Source organism: Oncorhynchus kisutch, linkage group LG12, assembly GCF_002021735.2.
Source record: "Oncorhynchus kisutch isolate 150728-3 linkage group LG12, Okis_V2, whole genome shotgun sequence".
In the NCBI taxonomy this organism is placed as follows: domain Eukaryota; kingdom Metazoa; phylum Chordata; class Actinopteri; order Salmoniformes; family Salmonidae; genus Oncorhynchus; species Oncorhynchus kisutch.
In genome coordinates, this window is record NC_034185.2 from 47,880,159 (window position 1) to 47,893,205 (window position 13,047).

The 13,047-nt window shown below is 40.6% G+C and overlaps 1 protein-coding gene across 1 annotated transcript; it reads left to right on the forward strand.

Moving 5' to 3' along the window:
- Positions 1–666: 666 nt before the first annotated feature.
- On the forward strand, positions 667–11,273 carry LOC109901084 (uncharacterized). Its single transcript, XM_020497107.2, has 6 exons — positions 667–867; positions 6,915–7,235; positions 7,517–7,819; positions 8,311–8,412; positions 8,531–8,586; positions 8,848–11,273. Exons 1-6 carry the CDS (start codon positions 825–827, stop codon positions 8,977–8,979), a joined length of 957 nt encoding a protein of 318 aa, XP_020352696.2. The 5' UTR covers positions 667–824; the 3' UTR covers positions 8,980–11,273.
- Positions 11,274–13,047: the final 1,774 nt, after the last annotated feature.

Consider the following 13,047-nt stretch of genomic DNA (forward strand, 5'->3'; position numbering starts at 1 on the left):
TTGCACACCAATATCTCTACCTGTACATGACCATCTGATCATTCATCACTCCAGTGTTAATCTGCAAAATTGTAATTATTTGCCTACCTCATGCCTTTTGCACACATTGTATATAGACTCCCCCTTTGTTTTCTACTGTGTTATTGACTTGTTAATTGTTTACTCCATGTGTAACTCTTTGTTGTCTGCTCACACTGCTATGCTTTATCTTGGCCAGGTCGCAGTTGCAAATGAGAACTTGTTCTCAACTAGCCTACCTGGTTAAATAAAGGTGAAATAAAAAAATAAAAAATAAATAAAACATACTGTATGTCCCTCAGATTAAACAGACCCACAGAGAATTCTAAACAAATCCGTAACCCGTATTTTTGTTTGTACTTTAACTATGTTACAACATTGTATATAGCAATAATAATGACATTTTAAATGTCTCTATTCCTTCTGAACTTTTGTGAGTGTAATGTTTACTGTTTATTTTTTATTGTTTATTTCACTTTATTGATATATTTCACTTGCGTTTGGCAATGTAAACATATGTTTCCCATGGCAATAAAGTCCTTTGAATTTAAAATGACAAGAAGGGACACTCCCCACTTGCTCTAACATGTTTGCCTGAGAGAGAGAGAGAGAGACAGCGCACACAATATGTGAAAGAGAGAAAGAGGAATAGAGAGACGGGGCACCCAATGCACGTGAGAGAGAAATAGAGAGACGGGGGGCACCCAATGAGAGAGGGAGTGAGAGAGAGAGAGAGAATGTGTTGCAATTGGTGGGAGAACGTAGGGTGAATTATACTTAATCTGAGCACCCTATTGAAAAGAAAAATGATACGATTCGTTCTCTGGATATTACTCTTTCTCAAAAGTGGTAAGTCTGCCTTGTCAAACTGTGAGTCAATTACAAAAGTAGGCTACTAATCATGTTACATGACTCTTGTGTAAATGATGTGAATATGCTATATTATTGCAAAAGTGTTGTTGCAGATGGTGCAGAAAAATATTGTTATAATTACACTATCGCTTTTTGGTCATGTCCTTATTGTAAAAGAGAAAATGTGTTCTAGATGACTTACTGGTTAAATCCGGGATGCCAACTTTTGGGCTCCAGAGTGGTAAAGCTGTCTAAGGCACTGCATCTCAGTGCTTGAGGTGTCACTACAGACACCCTGGTTCAAATCTAGGCTGTATCACAACTGCCCGTGATTGGGAGTCCCATAGGGCGGTGCACAATTGGCCGGGTTTGGCCGATGTAGGCCATCACTGTAAATAATCATTTGTTCTTAACTGACTTGCCTAGTTAAATAAAGGTTAAATAATAAGAATGTAAAAAAGAAAGCTTGGAGTGAGATTTGCAATGTGAATTTCATTGCCCCCTGGCACAACCCCTAGATGATAGTTTTTTTAAAGCTCATTTCCTGCATTTCTACGCGTTTGACATGACTTAGGCCTATGACCAGGGTAAAACAAAAAATAACAATAAACACAGGTCAGCTGTATTCAGGATTCCTTTAAACTCCAAATTTGACGCGTTTGTTACTTTGAGATTTTTGGGGGGATGAAATGTAAAGTACATTTTTAATATTCATGGTTGATGCAGTGGGGAACCAAATCATAGATTGCAGTCTCCTTATCCATACACTGCTTTCAAGGTAAGTCCACAAACATTTTGTAATTTGGGTGGACTATCTCTTTAAAATAGGGCTGGAAGAAAATCCTGCTTGCTGGGTCGTCCTCCTCTGAAGTGCTGTGTGTTTGAAAAGGTTCTTGTTCTAACAATTCATTTCTTACTAGTTGAAGATCCTTGACATCCACTTACTCTACACAGACAAAATATAATGTGTTCATGAGTCACCGTACCATCTCTGCCTAGCATGTGCACAATACTAAAATGTCCAAAATTATACATTTAATAGCCAATGCTTATATCATTTTTTTATTTAACCTTAATTTAACTAGGCAAGTCAGTTAATAATAACAAATTCTTATTTACAATGACGGCCTACCAAAAGGCAAAAGGCCTCCTGCGGGGACGGGGGCTGGGATTAAAAATGTCAAAAATAAAATACAAACAGAACAAAACGCACATCACGACAAGAGAGACACCACAACACTACATAAAGACAGATCTAAGAAACAAATCACATATCACTGTCAAATATACAGGATACGAACGTTCCATTCAAGCTAAAAACAATGGATATGTAGCATTTTGCAACAACAACAAAAAATTTATACACATCTATGGACAAAAAAAAACCATAACTAATAATTTCTTATGAAGAAAAATGGTGGATATAGTGTTTTGGAAGTAAACTCTTCAAATCTATCCCTGAGTAAAGTAGTCATAGTTCTTGTACCCAGTCAACATTCAAAATGTAAAGTTTCATCATGTGTGTTCAACTTACCCAGAACATCTAGCTTTACATCTGCAACGGTCCGATTATAACAGACACACTCATGTGGGCCCTTGTCATTGTGCACAGCGGAGATGATTGTAAGAGAGAGGTCTTTGTTGATTTTCACCCTCTTCTTATTTGTACGACTTATTCAAAACTGTCCATGAATGGATAACATATCCTCATATAATTCATTTTCAAAGACGCAAGTAGGCATATCAGATTTCAAATATATGACTACAGTGGCAAAATTGTGAAGAAGTGGAATAATCAAATAAGTGTGGGGAATAGTTAAACACAGTAATGAGCCTATATTTTTGCCCATTGTCAAGAATGAGAATTGTTCCACTGATCAGACTAAATAAAGTAAATAGCTAATTAAATCTCCTGAAGAATAGATGACATAAATCTGCCCCTGCACCCTAACCAATTATTTGTCTAGTTATTGTTCCCCCTCTAGAATACAATTTTCACTTTTGGGTTCACAATCTGTTTGACAAAATTATTTTCATAGTTACAAATCAGGTCACCCTACCAAACGTCCCTGCTAAAACGTATTGTAGTGTAGGTCTGTCTGTCTGCTGCCTTTTCATTGTCACAGCCTAAATGCCAATCACCAATTGTGGGGACTAATGCAAGAGTGGTTGAAATTGACTTTAATACGTACTGTCTGTAGTGTCTTAGCTCTTATTACTAATGGATATAATACGAAAGACTCTGAATACAATGAAGTGAACTGGAGCTTCACATTTACTAAACCTAGTTTGTACAAGAATTACATAGAGCAACACTGCACATGACTAAGGACGCATCACGATCTGAATCTCTATCGTCGTCATGTCGTGCCACAGCACTGTGAACCGCCACGCATTGAACTATATGATTAGTCTAGTTATCTAAGGGATAAAGGGGATTGGATGGGAAAAGAAACGCCCCTCAAGATTAGAGTGGAGCTGAATGGAGAGAGAACCATCTCTGCTGAGTTTATAAAACTCGAAAAAAGAGTTGCATTGTACCACTGTTATATGTTGTCAACAAAATGAGGTGGTTGTTTCTCCAGTCCGTATTGCAGAATGCAGCATATTGACAGCATGTACAAAAGTTGATTTAATCCACACTAGTCCCCTCCTTTGATGATTGTCGTTTAGGCTGTGACAACAAAAAGGCAGCAGACAGACCTACCTACAGTGTAAGTTTTATTCTAGGGTGGGGACAATACATAGAAAAATAATTTGGCTCGAGTGTAGGGGAAGATTTATTTTACATTTTTATTTATTTCACCGTTATTTAACCAGGTAGGCTAGTTGAGAACAAGTTCTCATTTGCAACTGCGACCTGGCCAAGATAAAGCATAGCAGTGTGAACAGACAACACAGAGTTACACATGGAGTAAATAATTAACAAGTCAATAACACAGTAGAAAAAAAGAGAGAGCCTATATACATTGTGTGCAAAAGGCATGAGGAGGTAGGCGAATAATTACAATTTGCAGATTAACACTGGAGTGATAAATGATCAGATGGTCATGTACAGGTAGAGATATTGGTGTGCAAAAGAGCAGAAAAGTAAATAAATATAAACAGTAGGGAGATTGGGTAGGTAAAATTGGGTGGGCTATTTACCGATAGACTATGTACAGCTGCAGCGATCTGTTAGCTGCTCAGATAGCAGATTTTTGAAGTTGGTGAGGGAGATAAAAGTCTCCAACTTCAGCGATTTTTGCAATTTGTTCCAGTCACAGGCAGCAGAGCACTGGAACGAAAGGCGGCCAAATGAGGTGTTGGCTTTAGGGATGATTAGTGAGATACACCTGCAGGAGCGCGTGCTACGGGTGGGTTTTGTCATCGTGACTAGTGAACTGAGATAAGGCGGAGCTTTACCTAGCATGGACTTGTAGATGACCTGGAGCCAGTGGGTCTGGCGACGAATATGTAGCGAGGGCCAGCCGACTAGAGCATACAGGTCGCAGTGGTGGGTGGTATAAGGTGTTTTAGTAACAAAACGGATGGCACTGTGATAAACTGCATCCAGTTTGCTGAGTAGAGTATTGGAAGCTATTTTGTAGATGACATCGCGGAAGTCGAGGATCGGTAGGATAGTCAGTTTTACTAGGGTAAGTTTGGCGGCGTGAGTGAAGGAGGCTTTGTTGCGAAATAGAAAGCCAACGGTTGAAAAGCATGCATTTGGTTTTACTAGCGTTTAAGAGCAGTTGGAGGCCATGGAAGGAGTGTTGTATGGCATTGAAGCTCATTTGGAGGTTAGATAGCACAGTGTCCAAGAACGGGCCAGAGTATACAGAATGGTGTCGTCTGCGCAGAGGTGGATCAGGGAATCGCCCGCAGCAAGAGCAACATCGTTGATATATACAGAGAAAATAGTCGGCCAGAGAATTGAACCCTGTGGCACCCCCATAGAGACTGCCAGAGGACCGGACAGCATGCCCTCCAATTTGACACACTGAACTCTGTCTGCAAAGTAGTTGGTGAACCAGGCAAGGCAGTCATTAGAAAAACTGAGGCTACTGAGTCTGCCGATAAGAATATGGTGATTGACAGAGTCGAAAGCCTTGGCCAAGTCGATGAAGACGGCTGCACAGTACTGTCTTTTATCGATGGCGGTTATGATATCGTTTAGTACCTTGAGCATGGCTGAGGTGCACCCGTAACCGGCTCGGAAACCAGATTGCACAGCGGAGAAGGTATGGTGGGATTTGAGATGTTCAGTGACCTGTTTGTTGACTTGGCTTTCGAAGACCTTAGATAGGCAGGGCAGGATGGATATAGGTCTGTAACAGTTTGGGTCCAGGGTGTCTCCCCCTTTGAAGAGGGGGATGACTGCGGCAGATTTTCAATCCTTGGGGATCTCAGACGATATGAAAGAGAGGTTGAACAGGCTGGTAATAGGGGTTGCGACAATGGCGGCGGATAGTTTCAGAAATAGAGGGTCCAGATTGTCAAGCCCAGCTGATTTGTACGGGTTCAGGTTTTGCAGCTCTTTCAGAACATCTGCTATCTGGATTTGGTTAAAGGAGGTGCTGTTGGCCGAGGTTGGAGTAGCCAGGAGGAAGGCATGGCCAGCCGTTGAGAAATGCTTGTTGAAGTTTTCGATAGTCATGGATTTATCCGTGGTGACCGTGTTACCTAGCCTCAGTGCAGTGGGCAGCTGGAAGGAGGTGCTCTTGTTCTCCATGGACTTTACAGTGTCCCAGAACTTTTTGGAGCTACAGGATGCAAATTTCTGCCTGAAGAAGCTGGCCTTTGCTTTCCTGACTGACTGCGTGTATGGGTTCCTGACTTCCCTGAACTTGCTGCATATCGCTGGGTCTATGCGATGCTATTGCAGTCCGCCACAGGATGTTTTTGTGCTGGTCGAGGGCAGTCAGTAAGTATTCTTGTCTTTTGGAGATTTGATTATTTATTTACAATTCTCATTCTTAACAATTGGCAAACATGTTGTTTCATTACTGTGCTTGACTTATCAGCAAGAACACTACTGTTATTCCCAACACATATTTGATTATTCCACTTCTTCACAATTTTGCCACTGTAATCATATATTTGAAATCCGATATGCCTACTTGCGTCTTTGAAAATGACTTACATGAGGCTATGTATTTTTGCAGCCATTCATGGACAGTTTTGAATAACTCAAATAGGCATAAGATATTAAATACTCCAGGAATCAAAAATAATTTTCAAATGTTAGTATTGTGTAGAGATAAACACATTATATTTTGTCTGTGTAGAGTAAGATGATGTCAAATCAAATTAAATGTATTTATATAGCCCTTCGTACATCAGCTGATATCTCAAAGTGCTGTTCAGACCCCCAGCCTAACACCCCAAACAGCAAGCAATGCAGGTGTAAGATCAAGGATCTTCAACTAGTAGGCATAAACCACCTGAATATTGATATTAATTTGATTTCTCTTGAAGGTTGGGTGATTTTGAGAAATACTTTTGTTTTTAACAAGAACATTTTCAAACACCCAGCACTTGGGAAAAAGACCAGGGGGGGGCAAACCCTCCTGGAGAGCAAGCAGCAAATCTCCCTGGAGGGGGAGGACCCCGTCTAGGGATTGCACCAGGGGGCAATGAAATTCACATAGCAGACCGCACTCTAAGTTTTTTCAAAAGTTGTCAGCCTTGTAAGAGGTGTGCCGTGAAAGCTAATGAAGAGTGTGAAATGAATGTGTGTCTCACAGCCAACGCTCGAGCGTTGGCAGCTCTGGGTTATATAAAGGTCAAAATAGTCGTATTTAGTGTTCATGAGTTAGAAATGTGAACTAAAGTGTAGGCTACACCTAGTAGCCATAACTACAACTCAATGGATTATAAAATAATCATAATACAAAGACAATACAAACAAAAATGTACGTACTGTAAAAGTATAAATTAATTAATTCTAGTCTATCATGTGCTTGGCTTGGATCTGGGATCGCCTACAGGATTTAGTCCTGTTAATGCCCTGTATTGATGTAGATACTGACCTTAGCCAATGTTTTCTTTCTTCCTTTCAGATCTGATTGATGCTGTAAATGTGTCGGGAAAAGAGGGAATGAAAGTAACTTTACCGACTGGACTTACTGAACTATCTAGCAGCACTGTTATAGCATGGTGTTTTCCATTGATTCGTTCAGATTCATTTGATAACATAGCGCTGCTGAATGCTGGTGTGATTAAAACAGACTACAGTAGGAGGTTCAAAGACAGACTGAAGCTGGATACTCAGACTGGATCTCTCACCATCAGAAACCTCACCATCAACGACTCTGGACTTTATAAAATACTTATCATCAATACACAGAGTTCATCTAAGATTACAAATCTAACTGTCTATGGTGCGTGTCTGGCTTCTTGTTTTACTTCCCTTTTTTCGATTCTCCCATTTAGTCTGTTACCCAGAGTTGTTTCAATGAAGATCAAGAAAGACCTATTTATTTAGTTAAATGTTTTTAACCTAACATTTACCATGGCAGATCTGAGTCTACACATGTTTGCAAAAGAAGTAGCCCACTAAATGTTCAGGTCTCATTTATGACCTCTTAGTTTTCACTGTCAACACATCATTTTTTATCTCTGTTTGTCATTGAGTCACTGCTAAATCATTCTGCTATCCCAGCCTCAGTGTCTGCTCCTCACATCAGTCCCTCAGTGGACAGTCCATTTGAAAACGTGAGCTGTTCCTTGGTGTGCACTGTGAAGAACGGGAGAGAGGTGATCTTGTCCTGGTACAGAGGAGGGGAGATACTCAACCAGATCAGCAGCCCTGATCTTCTCACCAATCTCTTTCTCCCTCTGGAGTTAAACAAAATAAACATTGACACCTACAGATGTGAGGCTTCCAACCCTGCTGACTCAAAACCAACTCCACTCAACTTTCAAACGCTCTGCCCTCAATTGTCCTCACGCTCTGCCCTCAAAGGTATTGTTTTCCAATTTTGTGGATCAGTGAGAGCCAACACCCAGACAGCGTCTGCTATTCATTTCCTCACTAACAGCTTATTTTGTAGGATAGTGAGGAGAGAAATATTTTTAACAGTAAAACCTGAGGTTAGTTTTTGCAAAATCCCTCAACATGCGTATTATAATATTGTAATTATTTTAACTTCTGTATTACAGGAAGCAGATTTCTGTATTTATTTTCCTATAATCCTTGTAGCCTACCTTATAATACCTTCATCAATGTCATTCATCAGTATTGACTAAAGCACAGGGCATGGGTTTGAACAGCTGAATTTCATTTAGACAGGAAGAATATAGGCTTCAGGTGAATACAGGGCAAGGCCACATTAAACATACAGTTGATTAAAAAAATATGGTAGATGAGAAGAAGTTCATGAAAAAGATATGACAAGCAATGCCAAATGAGTGAGTGAACAGTTCCCTAACCCCCAACCATTTTACTCCTGACAGAGTCTGGTCGCAATCCTGTCCCAATCGCACTGGTCACGTTGTTAGCAGTTGGGATAATAAGTGTTGGTATATTCTGGGCAGTTAAAAAAAGAAAATTCGGAGGTAAGTACAATCTGTGTTACAGTTGACATCATACAGAGCACCCTGAAGGCAACTAATACAGAACATACACTGTAGGTAATCATGTAATATTATGCCCTTTCCCTTTATTTCAATGCAGCCTGCAAGCAAAGAGAAGAAGGCCAACATTATACTGAAGTGAAATTTCAGAGATCGGTAAGGTCTGTGTGTATGGATGTGTGTATGTACTGTGTATATATGTGTGTGCATATTATGCTACTTTTTATGCAACTTCTGTATCTGTGAACACACACACACACACATTTAGGTTGGAAGTGGTCACCTGTTGTTGGCTTGTATAACATACCAGCCAATGTGAAAATACAGAATACACAAGAACAAGCACAGTTTGCAAATGGTTTGATCTTATTGATTTACAGGCTTCTGTTTCTATTTGTTTATGTGCTGGCTTTACAGGTTGGGAATACACTGGTATCTGGCACTGGAGGAGTCTGTTCACCAGAAGAGTCTGTTTTGTACGCTGATGTCAGAATCTTACCTTTTGTTCAGACAGGACTGGATTCAATCACACCTCTCTCAAAGCTGTGACCTTGGCGTGGTTTAGAGGCATGTGTGTCTCAATGACCCTGAGAGCTACGTCGGAGGGGGCTTTTGCCCCTGGTAGGTTTAGCCATTCCGGATTGGTCTTAGGTCAGGGGCCAGACCAATGACACCATTGTTTCATGTTGTCATGGTGCTATAGGTAGGCAACTATACCACCCTGACAATGTTACATGCTGTGTGTACAGTTGAAGTCGGAAGTTTACATACACTTACGTTGTAGTCATTAAAACTTGTTTTTTCAAGCACTCCACAAATGTATTGTTAACAAACTGTAATTTTGGCAAGTCGGTTTGGACATCTACTTTGTGCATGACACAAATCATTTTTCCAACAATTGTTTACAGACAGATTATTTCACTTATAATTATAATAAACTGTGGTGTAGTTATTATATTTACATGTGATCAGAAGCATAGCTGATAGGAATGTGTTTTACAGAATACAGGCCTACACAGAAGACTTCTGATCTTCTGGACATCACTGTTCTATCTGCAAGGTTCTTTGAAAAATCCCCCGATGTTAGTCTAACAACAAAACCCACAAATGGAGAGAGAGAGAGTGTGGGACTCTTATGGTTGCTCAATTAAGACTACAAATATACATGTATCACAATGAACATGTCATCCAACGTGGATTCCATCAACCCCTTCATCATCCCCATAGTATAGTCGGTGCGTATGTGTGTGCATGCATATGCATGTGTGCATCCGCGATTGCATGCTGTGTAGAAATGAGCTTCTTTCTCACCATAGCGTGTGGTTATCGCTTCTCTGTCTGTTCTCTTTGTAGTCAGTAGCCTATATGGGTCAGTCACTCTCATTCTCACTTGCTTATAGGAGAGATGTGGTACCTTCCTCCAGCACTGTACAGCTTATCTTACACAAAATAGCTCAAGCAACAAACCATGCTCTCCATCCCCTTTAGATAAGAAAGGAGATATAACAGGTATAACAGATTGACCCTTGCCCCCCGACACATATACTATTACAGCATAAAACCTGGATGCTGAGAGAGGAGGACTCGGGAGACACTGTGGCCCCGTTCGACAATAACCCTGGACAGGGCCAAGCAGGCAGGATTTAACCCCACCCACTTTGCCAAAGCACAGCCCCACACCACTAGAGGGATATATCTTCAAACCACCAACTTACTACCCTGAGACAAGGCCGAGTATAGCCCACGAAGATCTTCCCCACGGCACAAAGAGGAAGAGGAGGAAGATCAAGAAGAGGAGGCGGAACAAGCAAACTAGCCTGGATAAATCCAGTATGGTTGTGCTATCATATCAACTCCTTGTCTGTCCTTGTCATGCCAAACACCGGCATGTTTGGCATGACAATGAGTGAAAAGGATTTGCCATGATAGCACAGACTGGATTTCTCCAGGCTACAAGCACACACCATAAAATGGGAACTAGAATTAACTAAGTTGTGTTAGCATTATGCCATAGGCTCTGTAATATATGCAGATTTAACAAAATGGTGCAATTATCGTGCATTTAATTGAACTTGTCTGTCTGGGAAAATACTAAAGCCCCACTCCTTACTTTGAAAAATAACAAGACAGCAACTCTGCCACTTGGTTTGCTATAAAGCTGAGGAATAGGGCTGAAGAAACAAACCATAGAAAGTCCCACCAAGTTGACTGCTTTAAAATGGTGTATGTCTTCGATGTTCAAAGGCACTGACCATACTCAAGTAATATGCAAAGTGCGCTCTCTATCCAACTCTAGGGAGCGAGGTTACTTAAAAACTGGGATGCAGCCTTTGCTTGAGTAGCTTCCTCAGGAGCGGTTAGTTGAGTTTTTATACAAGGAAAAGCAAGTGGTGAATTTCTTAACAATTTTGTTCAGGTCTCTTATCATGTGGACTTTAGACTTGATATTACTTTGAGTGTTTTTTAATTCTCAGTGTGCTGGGGACTGTACATACTAAAGTGGAGACAGAAGTGAAGACAGTAGGCAGGTTTCCATTGACCCAGGTTTATTCCACAAAAGCAATGTTGCAACAAAATAAATGCGACATATGTAATGGAAACAGCAGGTATAGAATACATTTTTTGTAAAGATCGACAATATTTGTATCCGTTCGACACGGGTCGGTTTTTCTTTTCTCAAACTTTCTTTATTGCGACAAATGAACTCAGGTGGGATGTGCAACTCAGGACCACAATAACCCACTGGCACAGAGCTAAAGCCTACAGTTGTAGCCATGAGGGCTGTGTACTGAATGTCAACTTACACTCTTCAGATGAAGTACAAATAAAGGAAAGTAAATATATGGCTAGGGAGGGTGTGACTAACTGACAGAGATACACAGATGCTCACCTCCAGGAAAGGTTCTGCAAACACTCAGGAGTCATGTGTTACTTTGCGTACTAACTGTGTCTGTGCTTGCAGTCTTTTTGGCGTCAGAGAAGTCCAGCTAATCAGGTAATCATTGTTAGAGAGTGTGTGTGTGTGTGTTTGTGTGTTACTTCTGCCTTTTCAACATTTAGAGAAGTGAATCAGACAGGTTAAAAAAAATGCAACTGTCTGACCAAGCAGAGGAAGTGCCACTTTATTTGACCTGCATCCTGTGTCCAAACATGTCTGAGGTTTTTGGGCGAAAATGTCCTGGTACTGTAAAATTCACAATGCCGATGACCTTAATAAGGGCCCCAGGACCAGTTGAAGCAAAATAGCCCCATAACATCAAAGATCGACCACCATATGTTACAGTAGGGATGAGGTATTTTCTGCGTATGCATTGTTCTTTCATAGGCAAAACCCACCGCTGCTGTGTGTGGCCAACAAGATTTATTTTCAGGTCATATGACCATAGTACCGGTTCCAATGCCATTTATCAAACTCCAGGCAGTCATATGGTCAGATGTCATGTAAATAGAGGTCTTTGGCCACTCACACCAATGGTGTGTAGTATTTATATTTTTTGCTAATCTTTATCAAGGCATCCAATCATTCTGGACCCCTCTGTACATATGTGACTGTCTCTGCTTGTGACCACAGACTCCTTTCCTTTCCCATCAGTCCGTCACATTGTGTGGCCAGCGCTTTTCTGTCACATGTTACTTGTGGTTTGACCCCACTGAGAAGCAGCCCCACACAGTCTTCTCTGCGTACAGGAGTCCAATCTGACACCTATGTGGGGAAATACCACTGCTATGAATACGTTACACTGCAGCGAACAAAATAGTTCTCAATAATACTAAAGGTCTACTCATCAGTTTTACAATGGTCGGATCCATTTAGGCCTGTAGGGGTCTTAGGATTTCTAAAAGATAAAGTGTAACACTGGAAAAAGTAGAGCTATTCTGCATTGGGAGGTAGGCCTGGGAGTGTATCTTTACAGTACTTTTATACAACAGTGCTTTCACATTTTCTAACTGAATGATGTATGCAAATCGGTCATTTGCATACCTAATTTGCTTAGAAAATGTGTTCTGCCTGTTCTTCAACACAAGGGAGCCTCCACCATACATACTCCATGCACTTGATAATATAGTATGAATATGGTAAAAGCCTAATACAGTGGGGCAAAAAACTATTTAGTCAGCCACCAATTGTGCAAGTTCTCCCACTTAAAAATATGAGAGAGGCCTGTAATTTTCACCATATGTACACTTCAACTATGACAGAGAAAATGAGAAAAAAAATCCAGAAAATCAATTCTAGGATTTTTAACTAATTTATTTGCAAAGTCTAGGTCCAAGAGGCTTCTAAACAGCTTCTTCCCCTAAGCCATAAGACTCCTGAACATCTAATCAAATGGAGCTACACAAACTATTTTCAGTGCCTCCCGCCCCCTTTACACCACTGCTACCCTCTGTTGTCATCTATGAATAGTCACTTTAATAACTCTACCTACATGTACATACTACCTCAAATGACCGTTGCACCCTCACATTGACTCTGTATCAGTACCCCCCTGTATATAATCTCGGTACTGTTATTTCACTGCTGCTCTTTAATTACTTGTTACTTGTATCTCTTATTCTTCTCTGTATTTTTTAAACTGCATTGCTGGTTAGGAGGTCTAAAGTAAGCATTTCACT